Source organism: Gekko japonicus, unplaced genomic scaffold, assembly GCF_001447785.1.
Source record: "Gekko japonicus isolate JY-2015 unplaced genomic scaffold, Gekko_japonicus_V1.1 scaffold18, whole genome shotgun sequence".
Classification (NCBI taxonomy): domain Eukaryota; kingdom Metazoa; phylum Chordata; class Lepidosauria; order Squamata; family Gekkonidae; genus Gekko; species Gekko japonicus.
In genome coordinates, this window is record NW_015170275.1 from 714,638 (window position 1) to 737,154 (window position 22,517).

Below are 22,517 nucleotides of genomic sequence, written 5' to 3' on the forward strand. Positions count from 1 at the left end.
CCTGGGGCCTCCGCCGCCGGGCTGGACTGGGGGCGGGGGGTGGGGGGAACCGCCCGTTCGCTGGGCAGGATGGGGGCTGGAGGGGGGGAAGCCGGCGGACGGAGCCTATCGGCTCCGTTCGCCGCTGGGCTGAAAGCTTACCTTAGTGTATGTGGGGAAGATGGCCGCTCAGAAGACGCTGGCTCCGATGACTGGCTCCCTCCCCTCCCAGCCACCCAGCCAATGGCAGGGCAGGTTGGCTGAGGGAGCCAGTCATTGGAGGCAGCTCTTCTGAGTGGCTTATTTTCCGCCCATACACTAACGGGGCGCATTTTAGAATTCTGGCACCCAAAACTCCTTTATAATAAAGGAGAGATACTCAGTGGGGGAAAATGTGAGTATAGGAATAAAGGTGCAATCCATTGGGAACAGAAGGCCCATGCATGTGTCTCATAGCCCTGCTTCTTGTCCACTAAAAGATAGTTAAGCTCAATTACGGTCTAGTTCTCACTGTTTGTTTGGGTTTGTGTCTGGTATCACTTCAGACTATATGAGGTTGAATGCTCCTCAGTGCAAAAACTTCCCTTCACACTGGGGAAAGCATTCTGACTAAACTTTTCTCTGACATGCTAATGTTCTATGTGTAGAAAGGTGTGTGTGTGTGAGAGAGAAACAATATCTTATTATTTTACCAAGTTGCCATTTATATAATGACATTTGAGCTGATCTGTTTTCCAAAGCAAACAGTGGAGATGCAAATATTGCTTTGAGGCTCAGTTCTTGGCACAACATGTGACTGTTTGTTGTCAGTTATTTTATACAGCTAGTATGAGAAGGAACAAAGACTTTTTGACCCTTTAAAGTAGTGATGCTTTAAAGCTTGGGAGCCATGTGGATCTCTGATATGCCCTCTGTGGCTCCTCTGAGAACTGTTCCCCAGTATGGTGCCTGCTCCAGGTTTCAGGAAAGTGGACAAAGCTTGCCCTGTGGGGCTTGTGGTGGGCAGGTGATTTCCACCTTGAATCATCTGCCAGCAAAGGCACAGGCAAGCTGAAACCCTTCTTGGGGTACAGGTCTCATGCCAAGGATAGAAGTCAGTGTGCCTCTTTTGGTTGTTCGTTATGGTGATGTGGCTGTCCACAAGCTGTGAAGTGAGTACCAGTGCTTTAAAGCACTGTATATCATGAGTGCTGTTCAGGCTATTTAGGATTTAAAATTAGTTGAATTTAAAAACAAGCCAAGGAAGACAGGGGGGGGGGGGTGTCATACGCTCAAGACGGCCTATATCACATAGTTAAGCCACATACTTCAAATAAGTGGTATCGCGAGTCAAAAATCCACAAATGGTGAGGTTCCACTGTAGTCAGTTCCCATTCTTCTTTTCATCGTGATCTGGGCATACTGAAGCCATTTTGGTGTAGTGGTTAAGGGTGTTGGAGTAGCATCTGGGGAAGCCAGTCTCTCATCCTAACCTACCTTATGGGGTTGTTGCGAGGGTAAAATAGAGGAGAGGAGAATGATGTAAGCTGATTTGGGTCCCCCTTAAGGAGAAAGGTGGGGTATAAATGAAGTAAACAAATAAAGAAAAAAGAAAAATATGAAAGACGAGTGGTAACTAACTACACTCTCACAGGTAGCGAGCAGTGTAGTGCAATGGCTTTTTTGCCAAAGGGCACCGGATCCCTGCAGGTGGGTGGTCCACACTGCGGTTCACTATAATCTGATGAGTTCATGCTTTAATACTGCTGTACTTCTACCATAACCAGAGCTGCCTCATCATTGTTACCTAACAATGACTTGCAGGTTAAAGTCCAATTATGGGTGGGTTTTTTTGTTCTCTTGATTTAGACTCCAGCCTTCATAGTGCAAATACTGCAGTCAAGCCACTCCCTCCTGTGCCAAGAGGGCAGGTGAGTCACAGTCTTTTCAGCAAATTACTTTAGATTGTTCACAGGACCAGATATTCTATTTAACATGACAGTTACTGCTTTGCAACAAGAGAGGCAATTAACTCAATACCCTTTAATGCATGATAAACAGCATTATGAAAACTGCATGTTTTCATCATGTAAGCAGTCACATTGTTGCTGTTGCTGATGGATGGAGTGCATTTCCATAGAGAAATGCAATGAACTGTGAGTGACCCAAGCAACGGGTGTGGTTTTAATACTCTAGAATCCCTTCCCTAATTTGACAAGTCTTTGGCTTACAATCTATTGGGCAGGTCTAGACAGCAGAATCATTGCTTATGGTTGATTCATCGAAGTAGGCCCAGCATAGGTTAAAAGGTTGTGCATATCTGGGTTCTGGAGATAAGGAACTAATGTTGACAACTGCCTGGAGAAAAATGTCCCATATCTTTAACAGAGGCTTAATAGGATGTTAATAATGATGTTAATTTACGTCAACATCATAAAAAGTTTCAGCTGCCTATTTCCACACTTTAAGCCTCTGTTAAAGGGACAGGACATTTTTCTCTAGACCCGTTGGTAGGGTTCCAAAGTACTTACCGCAATCTGGCGGGGGAAACATGCTCCCCGGCTGGACCATTTCTCCCTGTAACACACCATGCCATCACCAGGAAGTGACGCTGGGCAGCGCTCTGGCAATGGGGCTGGAAACTCGATGGTACCGTCGAGTTTCCAGCCCCATTGCCAGAGCATCACCTGGCATTACTTCCTGGCGACGGGATGGTGCGGTGCATCTGTTGTCCCCGTGGGAATGATCCTGCGACGACGTCTGTGTCCCCCGTCGAATCACGGTAAGTACTTGGGAAGCCCGCTGTTCTGGCTTTTAAAAAAATAGCCATTAAGACTTATTTTCATTCACTTCATTCTCAGGAGCAGTATCCTGGGAATCAAAAAGTGTAAGAAACCCAGAGGACAGGAAGTTCTGTGCAAATATCAAACATATAGGAATACAGCAATATCAACAGGGGAAGAGTAGGATGGCTTGTTGTACTGGTGACATCAACAAAGAATACAGGGAGCTGAACCCGGACTAAACTTTCCAGTAATGCAAGAGGTAGAGTAATTTCCACCAATTCTCCTTTCCAGCAGCAAATCCCTGCATCAGTGGGCTGTAGTTGGTGTGTGAGGCAGGAACATTCTGTTTCACTGATTTGCGTGAGCAGAATACTTAGCCTGGATCCAACCCAGGATTTGATAGTTCTGCAAAACCTAGGCACAAATAACACAAATCAGTGACCTCCTGCCAGTTGATATTCTTTTTCTCCCACAACCGCTTAGGGCATAATGAGTATCAGTATCTTCATCCCTCATCTCACTGCCTAGATGGTAAATAATGAGAAAAGATGTTCCATGTTTCCTAACAGTATTTAGGGTGGACCTAAATACCCTCATGAGTTGTTACCATCCAAGCAGGGTTGCTAATCTACTTGTCCTTTTTTCTTTTTGTCTTTAGGGTAGTTACCAGAAAAACAAGGGACAAAGCCAGGGTTCTTTTAAGCAGTGCAGCTTTAGTGAATATGCTGTTTTTATCGGGACTCCACTCAGATAAAATCTGTCCCAAGGATAATAAGAACGTAAGAAGAGTCTGCAGGATCACATCAGTGGTCTGCCTGGTCCAGCATCCTGTTTTACACAGTGGCCAACCAGTTGCTCAGGAGAGCCAAACAAATAGGGCATAGAGGCAGATTTCCTCCCCTGGTATTCAGAGGTTTGCTGCCTCTGTAGTTGGAGTCTCCCTTCAGTCACCGTGGCTATGGTCTGGGGAACAGGGAAGGAACCCTTTTAAGGCTATGCATGCTCTTGGCCAGTACTACCTCCACTGGCTGTGAGTGCCACAGTTTAATTGCTTGTTGAGTAAAGAATTATTTCCTTTTTTTTCTGTTCCAAACCCATTTCCCAACAATTTTATTGGGTGGCCCAAGTTCTATTACTATGGGAGAGAGAGAAAAAGCTCCCTCTATCTACTTTCTCCACTCAGTGTGTAACTCCATGCGTCTCCCGTTAGCCATCTTTTTTGTAGTTTGGTGTAGGAGTTAAGTGTGCGGACTCTAATCTGGGAGAAGCGGGTTTGATTCCCTACTCCTCCACTTACACCTGCTGATGTGACCTTGGGTCAGTCACAAGCTCTGGCACAGCTGTCCTTGAAAAAGAGCAGTTTGTGTCAGAGTTCTCTCAGCCCCACCCACCTCACAGGGCGTCTGCTGTGGGGAGGGGAAGGGAAATGAGTTTGTAAGCCGCTCTGAGACTCCAAGTGAAGGGCGGGGTATAAATCCAATCTCTTCTCTCTCTTCTCTTCTAGACTTTCCTCATAGAAAAGGTGCTCCAACCCCGTATAGTCATCTTGGTTGGCCTCCTTTGTACTTTTCCCAGCTCTGCAACTTCCTTTTTGAGATACGGCCACCACAATTGCACACAATATTCATAATGAGGCCACACCATAGCATGAATTTTACAATACTTTTTTCGTTTCTAATGATTTCTAGCACCAGGTTTGCCTTTTTCACCACTGCCACACTGGTTTGAAAATGTCTATTTTTATAAAGCTTTCCACTAAAGCATTCTGCTTTCTGAACTTTGGCTGTCTCTAGGTTGATTTCCACGAGACAAGTTCAGAGGGTGGGGACCCTGGACCAATGTTCCCTCTAAGCTGTGGAGCCCTGTGAGCAAAAATTCTGCTTTGTGAGCTACTGGCATTAAAGTTGTGAGTGAGCGTTTTGGCTACTGCATAAATTAGTTTGCTCTGGAGTCATCCATCCTGAGCGAAGACAAAAATGTGTGAACCGGAGGCTAAAAAACTGAGCTAGCTCACACTAACTCAGCTTAGAGGGAACACTGGACCCACCTTTGAACTCTGTCATTATACATTACCTGCATGTTCTGTCTTCAAGTGTATTCTGTTCCTACTCTCAATCAGGTCCATAGTGTGACCCAAAAGGAGCGCCCCGCCTCCCACGCATTCTTATCCCAGACAAAAATGGTCTGGGGAAGGAACTATTTGGCCTGCTGTGGAAGACCACACAACCTCATGGTCTTCTGCAACAAGTCAAATAACTCCTCCTGAACCATTTCTGTACTATGTCCATTACTAATTAAGATGTAAAGATGGGAGGACAAAATCTCTACTTACTGAAAGCAAAAGTGTTCAGGCAGGAAGAATGAGACCTGTGGAATTACATATTTTCTTGACTTCAAGAGGTTATAGGGATCCACAGGGGTTGTTTCGTAGAAAAAGAGCTAGGGGAACTCATTAGCATAACTCATTAGCATATGCCACACCCCTGCCATCACCGGAAGTGTGTCATAAGGCCACACCCCCTGACATCACCGGAAGTGTGTCATAAGGCCAGACACCTTGCCCCCAACGGTCCCAGCCGCCGGCGCCGGCCTTGCAGCTCCACTGCCGAGCCCCATGAGGGGCCCAGCGGTGGACCTGCAAGGCCGGCGGGAGTGCAAGGAAGCCCCGCGAAGGCCCTCCCTGGCCCCAGGCAGGCAGGGGTGGGGAGAGGCAGGGAGGAAGCAACTTATCCTCCCTCTTCTCCTGCCTCCTCCTGGCTGAATGAGGGCCGGAAGCGGGGCGGCCGGAAGCGGGGGGAGGGGCTTCGTCATGTGCCCCGCCCCCCGTACCTCACCCGGGGGAACTGCGATCCCCGCGATCCCCCCCGAAATGACCTCTGGGGATCCAGAATATTCCTCAGAGGCACCACGACAATCCTGTTCTCTTCCTTCTCACTGGAGGTTTCACACACACTAAATAATGCACTTTCAATCCACTTTCAGTGCACTTTGCAACTGGATTTTGCTGTGTGAAACGGCAGAATCCACTTGCAAATAATCATTGAAGTGGATTGAAACTACATTATTTAGCAAGGGTGAAAGCGCCAGTTTCAGCTCTCTGTAAGGAGAGATTTCACCCTCCCATTTTTACACCCTAAAACTAGGTGTACTCAGTATTATCTGCTTGTGTGTCCAGGAATTCCAGCCTTCGTTTATGCAGTCCTATCTAACCAGGGAATGGTTTGCATATTGATTCACCTGCTAAGACATATCCACATGCTGCAGAGGATTTGGGGAATGGGGGAGGTCCTAAGATTCACAATGCTGCCTCCAGGATTCAGTGAACCCACAGGAATGACAGTGGGGTACAGAATGGTGGGGGATCTGTAATAAGAGAGGGCAGTCAGCAGAAGTGACTTTCCTTCCTCTGTCTGCACATTTTTCCAATGTCAGAAAACAGCTGTTGGACCCAAGCCGGTGGGTTTGAACTTTTGCTATGTGCCATGAACATGTTTGCTGTTGATTGTAATAATGCTGACACTTGCAATAATGCCTTCCTGTAATGTTTGATGCATGTATCCCTGACCAGCATCGACAAGCTCTGGTTCTAACAGCTGACAGATCATTTCTGAAAGAAGCCCTGGCTATTTATAACTATGAACCACAAGGAAACTCCGATGTTCCTCTTGTCAGAGATAACAAATATTACGTTCTGAAAGATGATGATCCTGACTGGTGGCAAGTGCGGGATTTGGAAGGGTAAGTTTTGAAACATTCGCTTGTTTCCAAGAGATAATTTTCAGTCATCATTAACAGACATGGGGTATTCAAGGCAAGAGCCATACAGAGGTGGTTTGCCATTTGCCTGCCTCTGCGTCACAACCCTGGTATTCCTTGGAGGTCTCCCATCCAAATTCTTGCCAGGGACAACCCTGCTTAGCTTCCGAGATCTGGTGAGATCAGGCTAGCCTGGGCTATCTAGGTCAGGGGGCAATGAAGAATTATCCAACATTTTAAAAAATTGTTTAAAAATACTTGTTTTGTTTCTCATTTCATCTTGCATCCTCCTTTCCTAATGCCCTGTGGGTTTTTTTTAAAAAAAATATTAGGATGTACATATGAATTTTTTACTTTTCATTTGCAGAAATGAAGGGTTTGCTCCTTGTGCCTATTTGAAGGAGATTGTCCAGCCAAGTGATGAATTAAGGTAAATTGAAATCTATCTGTTTTGGTCCATTAGAATTCAGCTCAGCATATTACAGAAAAAGTGAAGAGAAACCCATTATATTGGTTCTATGAACAGATTGTTTTGATGGGGTTAAAGACACATTAAAAGATGAAACTGCTCTTCAGACTTTTAATAGCAGTCTAATAGCACAATTTTGGAAGAAAATCTTTAGTAGTTATCAGATTTTTTTTTTGTAAAATACTGGTGGGGATCCAGTCCACCAGAAGTACAGCATCTGTACACAGAGGCATCCCCATATAGCACACAAGTTTCTTCCCATACAGGCACAATCAGCACACCAGACCCTGTGGGAAATCTGCATATCTCCCATGTCAAGGAATTCAAGCTCTAGGTTGAGGGAAGATAGCTCTGTTTTATCTTACGGGAATTCCTCTAAACATGTCCCATGGAGGACTGAATCAAAACCAAATCCTTCTGAAAATCTGAAACTGGTGTCTGAGGACATGCAGACATGCCTGCTGGGGGTGGGAGATCTCTTGGTGTAGTGGTTAAGTGTGCGGACTCTAATCTGGGAGAACCGGGTTTGATTCCCCACTCCTCCACTTGCACCTGCTGATGTGACCTTGGGTCAGTCACAAGCTCTGGCACAGCTGTCCTTGAAAAAGAGCAGTTTGTGTGAGAGTTTTCTCAGCCCCACCCACCTCACAGGGTGTCTGTTGTGGGGAGGGGAAGGGAGAGGAGTTTGTAAGCCGCTCTGAGACTCCAAGTGAAGGGCGGGGTATAAATCCAATCTCTTCTTCTTCTTCTTCTTCTCTTGCCCCTAGCGGGCACTGGGACAAAAAAAAATGTTTGTGTGGGTCGGCAACTGCATGATGTCATTTACAGATTTTCTCTGGAAATGACACCATACCTTTCTAGGAATTGCCAGAGCAGCAGCAATTCTTGGAGAGGGCTGACAACACTTCCAGGGAAAACACTGAAGTGATGTTGAGTCCCCTCTGGGGATCACTGAATACTCTATGGTTTTAACATAAAATTTCCATTTCTGTCAGTGTGGTAATGACTAAGGCTTGGATCGTATGAGATATCCTCTACTGCAGAGCGCACTTCCTCTTGTATTAGCGCTTTCATTTGTGCCAGCAGAAACTATCGAGTGAGCATGGAACTCATTCATAGGATCCAAGCCTCAGAAATCATTAGATTAATTGGTTGAAGATATTCATTAGAACTCATAATAGGGTTTTTTGTTTTTATGTTTTTACAGAGGTATCATGGATACTGCTAATGTGTCATCCGAAGAAGAGGAAAGCATTGATAAATTTGAGTGAGAACATTTGGCGTAACTGATTCTTGGGACTCTGAACCACCAGCCATTAGGGCTACGTTTGAGTGTTCAGGTCATCACTAAGAGGAAGGGACAGAGCACACACCTAGTAGAGCATTGTGTTTTGACTGGACAGTAGATTCCCACAGGCGCATGTACTCAATTTCAGACTTGGTCCTCGCATTGTCATCCCCCATAACAGGAAGTTGGGGAGTTTCCTCTGCTCATGTTTTAATCTTTTAAACCTTCCACTGTATAACATCTTGCTGTCTAACACCTGAGTTAAAAAAGCAGCCAGGTGGGAAAAAAATCATCCCTTCATAAGTTTCCTTCGTAAATTTCTTCTAAGGCAAATGATCTCACAACCCCAACAGATCAAAATGTTTCTCATTGTTTTTAAAAAACAATACAGCTCATTTATTTGAGAGTACTGCTTGGGATTTCTGATAGCTCTAAAAAGTGAATGATGTGACTGCAAATTATCCAGTAATCTAATATATGGATTCCCAACCCGTTCTACAGGGCCAGGAGGGTTAGGCACTCATAAGTTCACATCATACCTTGTGCAGCATAGCTCATTAGTATGACATGAGTTGAAAGTCCCTGTTTCAAATCTCAGCATAATTATGATCATGGTGGATAGCCTTCAGCAAACTCTAATTTCTCAGCTTTACCTGCAATGTTGGGGGTAATAATGCTATAACGTATCTGAAGTGGTATACAGGTAGTAAGTACTATTATAATTGCATTTTGTATACACAGTGTTGACAACATTAAATAAATCTTGTATTGCTGTTGTGCTGATTGAGAATGATGCTTCGGGAGATTTTATTAATTGTAATTTAACTTTCATGCTGTCATTGAAATGTGCTGTCATTGAAAACACATGCCAGTTTCAAATGGGAGCAATTACTTTAAAGCAAGTTTCAAAACTTTAAAGGATACTTAATCCTGTGAATAGATTTCTTAAAATAATGTAATTCAGATAATGTTCTTCCAAAATAGCTGTGTAATGAAATATGAGATGTAACATATAATACTTCATAATAATACTTCTATTACAGTTGGTATGCTGGTAATATCTCAAGGGGCCAGGCAGAACAACTGCTGCGGCAGAAGGTAGTGTTCACAAATCCCCATGCTTATGATAGGTTTCTGCATTTGCAAATTATTTCCAAATCTAAACCAGCTTGCTTTTGACAGTAGTGATACATCTTACTTCCTGGAATTATAGCAGCAGGGATAACAATTTAAAAATACTCAGCATTCATTTTAAAATTAGCAAAGGCTTTGGTGCTTTCTGAATTGAGTGTCCCAATAGTATCCCATGATACGTTTCTGTGTCATTCCTGCAAGCAGATAGGTGCAAGATGTGTTCATCGGTGTATATGGAACTTCTCACCAGAACAGCACAGGGGATTCTGCAGATCTGGGGCTGCAGTGGGAAAGAAGCAAGAGGCTGTGTGCTCTTCAGTCCATTCTGTTTACATACTGGGTTGGCTGCCAGTAATGAAGTGCAGAGAAATCCAATGGCATACAGGCACTGTGAACTAGCTCTCTGTCTGCTTGAGTGTGATTTGCTCCATTCACTGGTAAATGCCAAGGTGCTTTGCATAGAATGCATGTAATACTTTGGTTCAATAAGGGGGGTTCCTGCATTTTATGAAAGGGATGCAGTGACAATATTCAGGCCTACTGCTAAAGTTTTTCTTTGGTATTTGTCTTCTTTTTATTAAAAGGGCAAAGAAGGTGCTTTCATGGTTCGGAATTCCAGTCATGTGGGGAAGTACACAGTATCAGTGCTCTGCATGACCAGTAGGTGAGCGCGCACACACACACACACACACACACACACACACACACACACACACATATCTAAAACACATCCAGCACCTGCTTTATTGTGAAATTAAATACTGCATGGTTGTCCTCTCACCAGACATGAACTGTATGATGCAGAATTTTTATTCTGGTTCCTAATTATACCTGTTTGCACATGCAACAAATAAAAGCATCCATACACAGAAAACCAGTTCCATGGTTACTTTTCCATGTGCATTTTCAAAACAGTGGCTAAAGTTTTGGATCTTTGTAAACTGGGGACAACAGAACATGCAGGCAAAACTGTCTTAAGGAGATTGGTCCACAATATTGCTGCTTTAGGATGCCCTCCTCTATTTTATTACATTTGTCAGGATGGTGAATGTAATATTGTTGTGTGATTATTTTTTTTAGAGAGAAGAAAGGAACCGTTAAACATTATCATGTCCATGTAAACAATGCCAATGAGTTTTACCTGGCTGAGAATCACTGTTTTAGTTCTGTTCCCAGACTTATTCACTATCATCAACACAACTCAGCAGGTAATGTGACTGAGAGGCTTCAGTGTGCTGGTTGCAGTTCTGTGTGAGGGCCAAGGCTGTGAGCTGGGAAATCTTTTCAAACTTCACCTCACGGCAAACCCCTAGGCAGCCTCAGGCTAGACTCCCATTGGCAATAGTGGCAGCACTGTTTACTGATACAATTAGGCGCACGTTAAGGGACTACACGATTTCTGTTCTGTTATTCTACTCTTGATTAGATGGGCAGTGTTGGAATATTGGACAAGATTTGTTTTCTCTGTTGTTGTTCTCTATTGTTCCATTGGAATGACCAAATGCTTACAAAGACCACTGCTTCTCAGCCTTTTGGCAAAGGTCAGACATAGTATTAAATGCTTACAAAGGCTTACCTCAGGTAATGCTTACTACAGGTATAGTGAGGATTCTTGCACAGTGGACCTAAGTAGTCCAAGTTAGCTGTTTTCCCAGTAAAGCCAATTGTTTCTTTGCTCCTAAATAAATGTCCTCTGATTTATTACAGCTTTAGTTTTCTGAATATAATGAACTCTGTAAATATCTGTAAATATCTTTTCCCCTTGCAGGTAGATGAAGCTCATGCATATAAATAATAGTACATTGTTGCAGTTTTATGCCACTGCAATGTGTCCCATGCTGCAGAGTCTTCCTGTTCTTAAGCAGGGAGTGGACTGTAGCAGATGGACAGCGTTTCCCTCCACTTGCACCTGGCTGGATGACCTTGGGCAAGAGCTGTTTTTGAATAAGAGCAGTTTCTGTCAGGAGCTCTCTCAGCCCCACCTACCTCACAGGGTGTCTGTTGTGGGGGGGGGGGGAAGGGAAAGAAGTTTGTAAGCCGCTCTGAGATTCCTTTGGGTAGTGAAGGGCGAGGTATAAATCCAATCTCCTCCTCTTCTTCCTCTTCTTCCTCTTCTTCCTCTTCTTCTTCTTCTTCTTGCTCAGCATATAACATAGAGCTCTGTTACTGGTAGCAAGGGCCATGGAATGGTACTCATGTAACTATCTTAACAATTTCTTATCAAAAATAATTTTTTGGTAATTTTTCTGGGGCAAATGAGAAACCCATTATGTCTGTAATGATGACCCAGAAAAAGCATGTTCAGGGCTGTATTAATACATGCTGAAGACCTAAGCTATGAAAACTTTCAAAAGCCCCATGCATCTCCTCCAAAATTGTAATTTAGTATTTGGGGGGGGGGTGTTCTGTTGCCAGTGGGAGCCTACAGGAGCATGGGGGGGGGATAGGAGTCACCAGTATCACATGCACTGTGATGTCACTTCTAGGGAAAACTGGAAGTGATGTTGCATCACTCTAGTTAGTTAGTTTTATTATTACTGTCTTAAGACCAGCATATATCACTCTAGGAATTGCTGGAAACTCTATGGTAAAACCTTAATGCACAATGCTTGCATGTTTTTAAATTCTTTCTCTCACTGCTGGTTGGACTGGTGACAGGCAAAAGAGGTTGCTGATAGGCTTCTTGTGATCTGAGCCCCTAAACTGTAGCTTACTTAGCTTGCACAAAAGTCCAGCTCTGGATATGGTGAAGCTCTGATGAACTAAATCCATGTCACCAGATTTGGATCGTAGCAATTAATAACAGGCAAACTTGCCTTGTAGGTGTGGTGACCAGGCTTCGCCATGCAGTGTCGACAAAAACAAAGAAAGTTCCATCTGCAGCAATGTTGGGAAAAGGTATGGTTGTTTTTTTTGCTTTGCTTTGCTTTGCAAAAGTCTTATGTTTGACAAGAAATTATTTTGCTTCTAGTATCCCTCCTATTCAGTCATGAGCTATTACCAATTCTATCTGCCTTATTAGGATCCTGGGAGCTAAAGCCTGAGGATATTGTCTTGCTGAAAGAAATCGGGAGTGGTCAGTTTGGAGTGGTGCATATGGGGAAATGGAAAGGAAAATATGATGTTTCTGTTAAAATGATCAAGGAAGGATCAATGTCTGAAGATGAATTTATAGAAGAAGCTGAAACCATGATGTAAGAAACAGTTTTGATCATGTGATACCATGAAGGTGGGAGGAGAAAATGTACAGCTTAGGGGAAAAGTCATTTTTTTTCCAAGCACACAATTTGAATTCTGTTTGGAGATCATCAAGGACGGCATTTGATCTTTTGAACAAACCTAGACACACTAAGTAAGTGATAGGATGACCACTAGTACATATAGAAGTCATGCAATAATTGCAGTTGTATGTCATTATCATAGTCATAGCCAAGTTTGTTCTCCATTATCTGCACAGGCTAATAGTTGGCATTCTTTGCTGAAAAAAAAAATTGTTGTTATTATGTACTTCCACAAGCTTCTGAAAATGTGCATTAATTATGTATATGTGTTTTTTGGTCTGAGGATCAAGATAAGTTTCCATTGGCATTCTCCACAACTTTAATTTACTGTGTTTTTTTTAAAAAACTGAACCAACTGCTATTTTATTTTAGGAAGCTAAATCATCCCAAACTTGTTAAATTGTATGGTGTGTGCACAAAGACATATCCTATTTACATAGTGGCTGAATACATGGCTAATGGCTGCTTACTTAGCTACCTGAAAAACCATGGGAAAGAACTACATCCTTTTCAGCTTGTGGAGATGTGCTGCAATATTTGTGAAGCCATGGCTTTCCTTGAGAAGCATCATTTCATTCACCGAGATCTGGTAAGCAGGACTGGGGACGGCTTCCTTATTGTGAAATGTGGTCAGGAGCTCTCCGCTGGCTTACCTTCCTTTTACGCTGCTGGGCAAAGTGTCTTTGTGAAAGTGAGAAGAAGAGGAGGAGGCGATTGGGGTTATACCCTTGACCACCTGAAGGAGTCTCAAAACGGCTTACAATCCCTTTCCCTTCCCCTCCCCACAACAGACACCCTGTCAGGAAGGTGGGGCTGAGAGAGCTCTGAGAGAACTGCTCTTGAGAGAACAGCTCTCAGAGAACTTTGACTGGCCCAAGGTCAGCCAGCTGGCTTCACGTGGAGGAGTGGGGAATCAAACCCAGTTCTCCCAGATTAGAGTCTGCACGCTTAACCACTACACCAAACTGGCTCGATAGACAGCTGTTCTAGTCTCTGAGTGGGAAACATTTTATCAAATAATAAAGCATAGAAGGGGATTAATCACATTGGGACTGTGAAAAAGAGAGACCAAGGGTTAAGGCACATACATACAATTTTCCCAATCTGAAAGGAGCCAGGAAGGTGACATTTACCCTGTTGGTGTAATATACAGTTGCCCACATCAGCAGGGGTTTTTTTGTAGAAAAAGCCCAGCAGGAACTCATTAGCATAACAGGTCACACCCAACAGCAGAAATTCATTAGCATATTAGGCCACACCCCTAACAGCACAGCACATTAGCATATTAGGCCACACCCATGCCTCCCCTTGGCTTGCTTGGGTGCCCCACGGTTGCGTGGAGCCCGGGCAAGCCAGCCCTTGGACAGGCCAGGGGAGGCATTTAAATACCTCCTCGATCCTTCCAGGCCTGCCCGCCTTGGAGTCACCGGGGGGGGGTTCTCTCCAGGCCCCCCCCTGTAGCCACGCACGCAGAGGTTTTGGCTGTCGTGGGCGTAACCAACTCTGAAGCCAGCCGGAACTCCATTCCTGTGTGTTCCTGCCCAAAAATAGCTCTGCACATCAGTATCCTTGTTTCTCCAAAAGGGCAAATAGCTCCCTGGGACCATTTCAGACTGGAGAAAATGGAATAGGATAAGTATTAATCCCCCTATTCAGTACCATGGTCCCTATTTGAATTGAGTCTTGCATACCTGATTTTTAGCAGGAGTTCTGTTCAGGGAACTCCCAGCATCATGCCTGTCTGAGCTCTGAGATCGTCAGCCTAGTGTGACCAACTGTCTCAGCTTCTGAAGAAGTATTGTCTGAGTTCTGATCTAGTTATGCCCAGCCAGGACGTAATTAATGGAAGGATCTCTGTGTTGTCAGCCTTTCCAGAGAAGGGAGTACAAAATAAACTGGTTTCTATGGCTCTCCTACAAGGAACACTGAAAGGCACTGCAAAGAAAATTTTATGACAGCCCTTTGATGATTCTTGCAGATGCAAGGATTCTGAATGTAGTTAGGGGAACTTCTACAGTACTGTCCAACATCCTTCATGTGATGGAATAGTCCTTCATTGAGAATTATCAAGATATTACTTGCTTTGGAACATTCTGCGGCCGTCTTCCTACCTGATTGATAAACAGGTCCAGGAAGGGTACAAGTTGCAAAAAAATTGCACATCTCTTCCCTAACGAAGTGAGAAAATATGACTTTTTTATTTAAATATGGGTATGATAAAATGTATAGACTTGACCACTATGGCATAAATAAAATAACTCATCTTGTGTCATTGGTAGAATTGATACTGAGGAGACTGAACGTCTGGCATCTTTGTAAAGGTTACAGTAGGCAGAAGCTTTATAGCAATCCACATAAACTTTGATGTTTCCTGTTGTCTCTTCCCAAGCATAGATGGAAATATATGTGTTTCCTCCAGTGCTATTTTGTGGACTCTGTAATTCATTATCAATATTTCATTTGTAGCTTTAGTTACTGAATTAAGCCAAAGTTCAGAAAATCCCTTAATAAGGGCACAGATCTTTCTACCCTCAAGTGAATTTATTTGCTGCAATAATGTTAGCATACTTGCCACAGTCCGGCACACAATTAGATGTGCTTATGCCTCTGTGGTTTTAAGCATGCTTAACTATGATCTAGATTGCTCTCCTGTAATAATTTCTTCTCACCAATGAAATCTGTATGCCTGAAAACTAGATGTGTCATTCTGACCATACATCTCTTTAAGCACATATCTTTTTAAGCAAACCTATTTCTCATGAGTAGTGGAAAATAACCCATCTTTGTCTCAAGTCTTTCGCTTTGGAGATTAATTGTACTTCTTGTATTTTTCCCCCCACAAAGGCTGCTAGGAATTGCTTAGTTGATAGTGATCTAACAGTGAAGGTGTCTGACTTTGGGATGGCACGGTAAGCTTCTGTTGAAATCTTTTAACAGCAAGGATTGGGGGGGGGGACACACCCAAACATTAGAAAACAAGGTCTTCTGTCCTCTGTTCTTGACCACTATGGCATAAATAAAATAACTCATCTTGTGTCATTGGTAGAATTGATACTGAGGAGACTGAACGTCTGGCATCTTTGTAAAGGTTACAGTAGGCAGAAGGCAAATATAATAGAGATGAGCGCCAGCGCTGCCTTGGTTACATTTGAACCTGCCTCTATTGGATTCAGACCTCGGGTTAAGCATGTATTCACCATGTGCTATAGAGAAATGTACTTTCTGTCAAGCTTTGGGTTTAGGGTTCTCAGGTCCCTCCTGGCAACTGGTGAGGGATGGGGGGGGACTTACCAGAAGCAGCAGGGAGGTCCAGATGACGTCACCAGCAATGTCACTATGTCACTTCTGGCATGCACCGGAAGTGACATCATCACACTGCACCACTGCAGCAATGTTCTAGTATTTGGGTGAAAAATCTATGGTAAAAATGCATCCTACCATAGAGTTTTTGCCCAAATACCATAGTGTTACCTGGACATTGCTGGCATGATGACATCATTTCCTGTGCACACCAGAAATGACATTGCCACAACACTGGCAAAGTCAGCTGGGCCTTCCTCTTTCTCCTGGTAAGTCCTCCCTGGCCAGCTGATTGGCAGTGGGGGGCAGGGTCTGGTGGCAGGGGACTCCCACCAACACTAGGGGGGTGCAAACTTATCTGAGTTCAGGCCTGTAACTACAGTTGGGCATTTGGGGGCTGTGCCCCTGACTCACCTCAAATGCCCCTTCAAATGCCCCCAACGCAGTCCCAGATCAAGAGGCTCCCTACCCCCTGTGATTTGAGCTGATTCAGAGGCTGCTGCAGTGCCACTGGAGGGGGCTCTGATTCGGCCACCAGGGAGGCAGGTGGGAGAGGCATCAAAGGGGCACCAGCCAGGCCAGGCAGTGTGTCCTGGTTTCTCTCTCACTGAGGGATGCCCCTCTGCTGAAGCCACCCTCTTCCCTTCAGGCAGGATATAAAACTGAGTGCTCCCCTTTTTCACCTCACCGACCTCCACTGCCCTGCCTGTGCCCCCCTCCCTGTGCGGAGCTCCAGCGAGGAAACTTTGCCAATTGGGCGGGCAGCACAGGAGGCAGGCAGTGCTTCAACCTTGCCAGGCCAGCCCCTCGCCTTCCTTCCATCCTTCCACTGCACAGCCAGCGCCGGCCACTACCGGCAGGCCACCCTTTCTGGCATGGCGTCAAGCAGCTTTCAGGGGCCTGCCTGCACCATGAGAGGCTTCTGAAGGTGAACAGGGCGTGAGCTAGTGGAGTGCGCTATGCCTTGAGGAGCCTTGGGCTGGGCCAGCTCTGCTCAGCACTTCTGGTATGTGTCCCAATGCTCCTGCCTTCCCTTCCGTCCTTCCCAGCCCACTGCCAGCCCAGACGGCCTTGCAAAGCCAGTGGTTGCCTCCTGCTACCCGGCGCCACCAACGATGACAGCGACAAGCTAGAGGGGGCGGGCAGGCTGGTTGGTGGTGCCCCAGCAAAGGGGAAGGATTAATTAAATTAGCCAGTGCCCCCCCCAAGAAATTAAAATGCCCCCCAACTTAAAAAATTCATGGCTATGGGCCTGTCTGGGCTAGTCTCTGCATCACAATCATAATCAGCTAGGTGCAGGGCATTTGACAGAACAGCTATGTAGCGACTGCTCCATGTCATGACCATGGTCTTACGTAAAGCAGTTTACCAGATCTCTTGAAAAGTGTCCATTCCACCATTAGACTTCCTACCAATTCTAAGAAGCAAATATATTCTATATGAAAAAACCAGCAAATCCGCAAATATATTCAATGTGAAAGATGAGCTTCAGTATGTGAAAAATCAGCTTCAGTCTGACCTAAGTTTTGGTAATACATAGGAATTTCAGTTTGATGTACAGTAGTTTGATGTTAACATTACTCATCTTGGCAAACCTGAATGTAGGATTAATGTAGCAGTTGGATAAGTCTTGCAATTAGTCTGATAGCCTCGATACTGATTCTTGCCTTGTAGATACGTGCTGGATGACGAGTATGTCAGTTCTTTAGGAACTAAATTCCCAGTGAAGTGGTCTGCACCAGAGGTTTTTCACTATACCAAATTCAGCAGCAAGTCTGACGTGTGGGCTTTTGGTGAGTAAGTAAGATAGCGACTGGGAAGATGAAGGGTAAAGCAGTGAAAACAGCATTAATGACATAGGTTGGCGACGCTGCAGGACCCCCCTCCCCCGGGGCTCTTCTCTTCCGAAGGCCGAGCGGTGTCCGGGTGCTGCCCTCGAGGAAGGAGCTCCTGCCTGCTCTCTCCGGGAGAGGAAGAAACACGCTCTTCTCTGCCTCCGGTTTTGGAATGCAGAACCCCCCACCCTGTCATCCAGCGGGTGCAAGGAGAGGAGGAGGCGGGGGGGGGGAATCAAACCCTGTCCTCCCAGAGCAGAGTCCACGCACTTAACCGCCGCGCCCGACAGCAAATGGTCAGAAACTGACACTGGTTGGACCCAGAGAGGGCTCACAATGTAGTAGAAAGTGCATCTAAATCATTTTCATTTAAAAAATTTAGACTTGTTCAGGAGCCATTCTTGATTAATTGTGTCATGACAGTGGAATTGCTAAGCTAGTTGAATTATTGTTCATGGCTGTATTTGTACGGGTATAGGAGAAACGCCAGCCCTCATTACACTGAAAGGCTGTTAGTCGTCATGATTTTTATGCAAAAATATCTTTGTTGCTGAACAGGCAACTCCGCCCCTCACTGAAGAAGAGATGCAAAAAACCATGGACTGATGCTGACCAAACCAACAGAATTGTGGGTGGGTGGTGGGGTGCAATAGGTCTATGTAACATGGACAAAATTTCTGAATTTCATTTTAACAGCAAACTGGCAGTTCCTATGTTCCTATTAATCTCATTTGATTTCCAATTATGTCCTAAATAAATAGTCCTTCCACACTGGTAAAGCTTATGTTGAAACACCTTACTAAATAGCAGTGTGAATTAAGAACTAACCTCTCATTGCTTTACACCATGATGAATGCTTTAAAAATACATGCATAAAAAGGATGCAGCCAGATGATTTATTTTAAGATGTTTGTAGAAGCACCCAAAAGAGAGCAAAAACTGGCCTCTCAGAAGAGGTATAAGCTGGTATGACTTTGTTTCAGCCACTGATGTGTATTCTGCCAGCCATTTAGAGTCTGTGATAGTTCCTTTGTAGTTTGGGAGTATCAACAGCTTTGATTCAGTGTGCCTAATGGCAGAACTATACATTTAACTGTTTTCCTTCACCCTATTTTCTCGATGAAAATAGCTACACCCAAGATGGGGAAAATTTATATTGAATGCCAGGTGAGTGACATGATTTTGGCAAAATATATATCACAGAACCTGAGCATTTTTAATGTGATTGACTTAAATGGTATTTTTAAATGGTATGGATATGTTTCTTAAAGTACTGAGCTCTTATTGTATGGTCCCTTATATAAATCATTCTACAATTTCTTTCATTCTTGGGTGTGTGTGTGTGTGTTTTGGTGGGTTTTTTTTTTAAAAGGAATAGCACAACTTTTATGCTTGGAATACTCACATAGTTTTTTTAACATCTTGTCTTTCACCACTGTGGGTATATCTACAGGAATTTTAATGTGGGAGGTGTTCTCTTTGGGGAAACAACCCTATGAGCGGTGTGATAATACACAAGTGATTGAGAAGATTACCCATGGCTATCGACTTTATCGTCCACAATTGGCTTCTGAGGCAGTTTACCAAATAATGTACAGCTGCTGGCATGAGGTGGGTTTACTAGTTTTGTTGTTGTCGTTCAGTCACACAGTGGAGTCCAACTCTTCGCAACCCCATGAACCGCATCACGGCAGGCCCTCCTGTTTTCCTTTGTGCTCCGGAGTTTGCTTAATCTCATGTTCATTGCATCGATAACAGTGTTCAACCATCTCATCCTTTGCCATCCCCTTCTTCTTTGACCTTCAGTCTTTCCCAGCATCAGAGTCTTCTCCAGTGAGTGCTCCCTTCTCATTTGGTGGCCAAAGTATTTGAGCTTCAGCTTCAGTATCTGGCCTTCCAGGGAACAGTCAGGGTTGATTTATTTTAGGATTGACTGTTTCGATCTCCTTTTGCTAGTTTACTTAAGGCTAAAAAATGGCCCATTGCTCTGATACAGTGAATTTTTCCCGGTAAACATACAAACAAGACATAAAGCTATACTATACTTAGTCAGTTATAATCCATGTAACTCAGTATTGTCTACCTCAATGGGCAGTGGCTCTCTGTGGCCTTGAATAAAGAAAGACTTTTCCTGTCATCTGCTGAGATCTTTTAACTGTAGGTGCCAAGATTTGAGCCTGGAGCCTCTCTGCATGCAAAGCCTCTGTTTTATCATTGAGGTTCAGCCTCTCCTGTTAGAGATGTAGGGGAACTACTTTCTTCATTCATTTCAATGGATGAGGAAACTCCACATGCATTTCAATGGATGAGGAAACTCTGTACATGCATGTGCAGAACTTTCCCTTCCCTTGCAGAAGAGAAGCCTCATGGAGTTATGTCATGTACCCATTGCAGCACATTAATGGTTCTGGATTGGGGTGTCCCACTTCACTATCTCTAAGAATGACATTTAAACCTGAACCTTTAAAGACCTTTCACACCAAGATCTCATAAAATATGGAGCCTATATTGGTCACTAGGTAAAGTAATTGTAATTCTGAGGGGTATAGCTCAGCGGTACAGCATTCACATGTGTTGCACACAAAATGTCTGATTTTGTTCTCTGAGACCTCCAGTTAAAGGCTTTTATGGTACTAGGACTGGGAAAGACTTTTCTCTGGCTGATAGCTTGGAGAACCACTGCCAGTCAGAGCAAATGGTGCTAGACTTCGATGGACCAATACTGTGAAGCCATACGAGGCAACTTCATATGTTCATATGGAGCCTGTTTACAGCAAAATTGTCAGAATATAAAACAACTCTGTCTGTGGCTCAGAATGTTCACATATAAGCAGTACAACGATTTTGTTGTTTTCTCTGTTTCATACAGTTGCCTGAAAAACGTCCCACATTTCATCATCTGCTTTCCCTCATGGAACCACACAGAGAAGATGACCACCCTTGAAGAAAAAGCAGTAGTGAGAATAAACTGATGAACCCGCCTCTTTCTTGTAGGAACTTTAGTTCTACTGTCTTTCCTAAGATCTGTTTTTGAATTTTTTAATACATTTGATTTGTGTAGGAACGTAAATGTAGACTGTACAATAAAGGAAAAATAAAGCTCTTTAAATTTTGGTCATGTGTATTTCAAAAGACTAGGGATCCTAATACATTATGACCCTGTGAGGCAAGGCACCTTAATTTCCCTCAAGGCTTAAGGTGATTATTAGCAGGCCTGCTCCAGCTCACAGCTGTCCATGGTTTAGGCCTTCCTGCAGATACCATCCTTATCTCTTTCAAGGCTGGATTCAAGAATGTGGTAATTGGCAGATTGTGAGAACCTGTGCTCACTTGTGTAACCAGATGGGAGGGGGAATTAGGAGTGAATGTTAACATCTTCTGGAAAGTTCTATCAAGGGAGATTCCTGATTGGATCCAAGAAACCACCTCGTGCCCCAGGGCAAAAAGAAGGCTATAGGAAAGAGGGAAGCCATGCTAACTTTATGCTTGTGCTATGCTAGTATGCTTTGATATGCTACATCATGTTTGACTGCATTATATAGAATGCTTTAGGCTACAGCTTGGATTCCTATGCTACAAGTATGTGCCATCTATACCAGGTTCTAAATGTATTAGATAGAAAGGTTAGCCTTTTTATTTCTCTGTTGCTAAGCTATAGAGACTTTACTGCATAGTGATATTCTTTTTTAAACTTCTGAATAAACCTTTATATATTTTTACAAAGGTCTGCTTTATTTGTGTGCATTTAACCTGCAGTTTGCACATATCTAGGAGCTGCGGTGGCTCAAGTGGTTAAGATGCTGAACTGCAGGCTGTGGAAGGTCGGTAGTTCAGCAGTTCGAGACCTGAGTGTGCCGCATGATGGAGTGAGCTCCCGTCTCTAGTTCCAGCTCCTGCCAACCTAGCAGTTCGAAAGCAAGAAATTGCAAGTAGATAAATAGGTACCACTTCGGTGGGAAGGTAACAGCATTCCGTGCGCCTTGGTGTTTAGTCATGCTGGCCACATGACCACAGAAATGTCTTCGGACAGCGCTGGCTCTTCGGCTTTGAAATGGAGATGAGCACCGCAACCCTAGAGTCGGATTTGACTGGCTTTCGAGCAAGGGAACCTTTACCTTTACCTTTTTGCACATATCTCAGTCTGATTTGAATGCTGTAACACTGTTGGCTTTTTTAAAAGATCAGATAGATTGATATTGCACAGGTCTGTGGGTAGGGAAAAGCTCTAAGATACAATCCTTTCATACCAGAGAGATTTCATACTGTATTGCTTATGTTTTCATACTGTATTATTTGTATTCCTTGGAGATAGATCAAGATGGGTAGCCATGTTAGTCTGTCTGTAGCAGTAGAAAACACATATTTTGCCACATATTATGTTAGCCTTCAAGGTGCTACTGAACTCTTGCTCTATTCTGTTTGTATTCCTGGATGCAATGGCTGGGTTACATATTTTATCTGATTTGTGGAGTAGGTGGTCAGTGAATACTAGCACCCATCCAGAAAACCATCAGGTCAGCAGAAGGCTGTGTTGTATTCACAGGCTGCGGTCACACCGAGCATTAGCCATGCTACTGAGACGGATGATAGGTGGATTTTCTGGGCGCGATCACTCCGCAACATCTGGGAAGCGTAGAGCTCCCATGGCGAACCCGAGGCTTCCCGCCGAAGATGCAGGGTTAAAAACTAGTACCTCCAAGATACTAGTTT

General features: G+C 44.1%; 1 protein-coding gene across 1 annotated transcript in view; it reads left to right on the plus strand.

The window, feature by feature from the left end:
* BMX (BMX non-receptor tyrosine kinase) overlaps nucleotides 1–20,751 on the plus strand; it is a 27,331-nt gene extending 6,580 nt beyond the window's left edge. The window contains exons 5-18 of the mRNA XM_015417579.1: nucleotides 1,828–1,889; nucleotides 6,313–6,482; nucleotides 6,868–6,930; nucleotides 8,177–8,236; nucleotides 9,301–9,355; nucleotides 9,976–10,055; nucleotides 10,472–10,599; nucleotides 12,215–12,289; nucleotides 12,414–12,585; nucleotides 13,045–13,261; nucleotides 15,517–15,581; nucleotides 17,647–17,765; nucleotides 19,261–19,418; nucleotides 20,677–20,751. Coding sequence (XP_015273065.1) covers nucleotides 1,828–1,889; nucleotides 6,313–6,482; nucleotides 6,868–6,930; nucleotides 8,177–8,236; nucleotides 9,301–9,355; nucleotides 9,976–10,055; nucleotides 10,472–10,599; nucleotides 12,215–12,289; nucleotides 12,414–12,585; nucleotides 13,045–13,261; nucleotides 15,517–15,581; nucleotides 17,647–17,765; nucleotides 19,261–19,418; nucleotides 20,677–20,751 — 1,499 coding nt within the window. The remainder of the gene's footprint in view (nucleotides 1–1,827; nucleotides 1,890–6,312; nucleotides 6,483–6,867; nucleotides 6,931–8,176; nucleotides 8,237–9,300; nucleotides 9,356–9,975; nucleotides 10,056–10,471; nucleotides 10,600–12,214; nucleotides 12,290–12,413; nucleotides 12,586–13,044; nucleotides 13,262–15,516; nucleotides 15,582–17,646; nucleotides 17,766–19,260; nucleotides 19,419–20,676) is intronic.
* The last annotated feature ends 1,766 nt before the right edge of the window (nucleotides 20,752–22,517 follow it).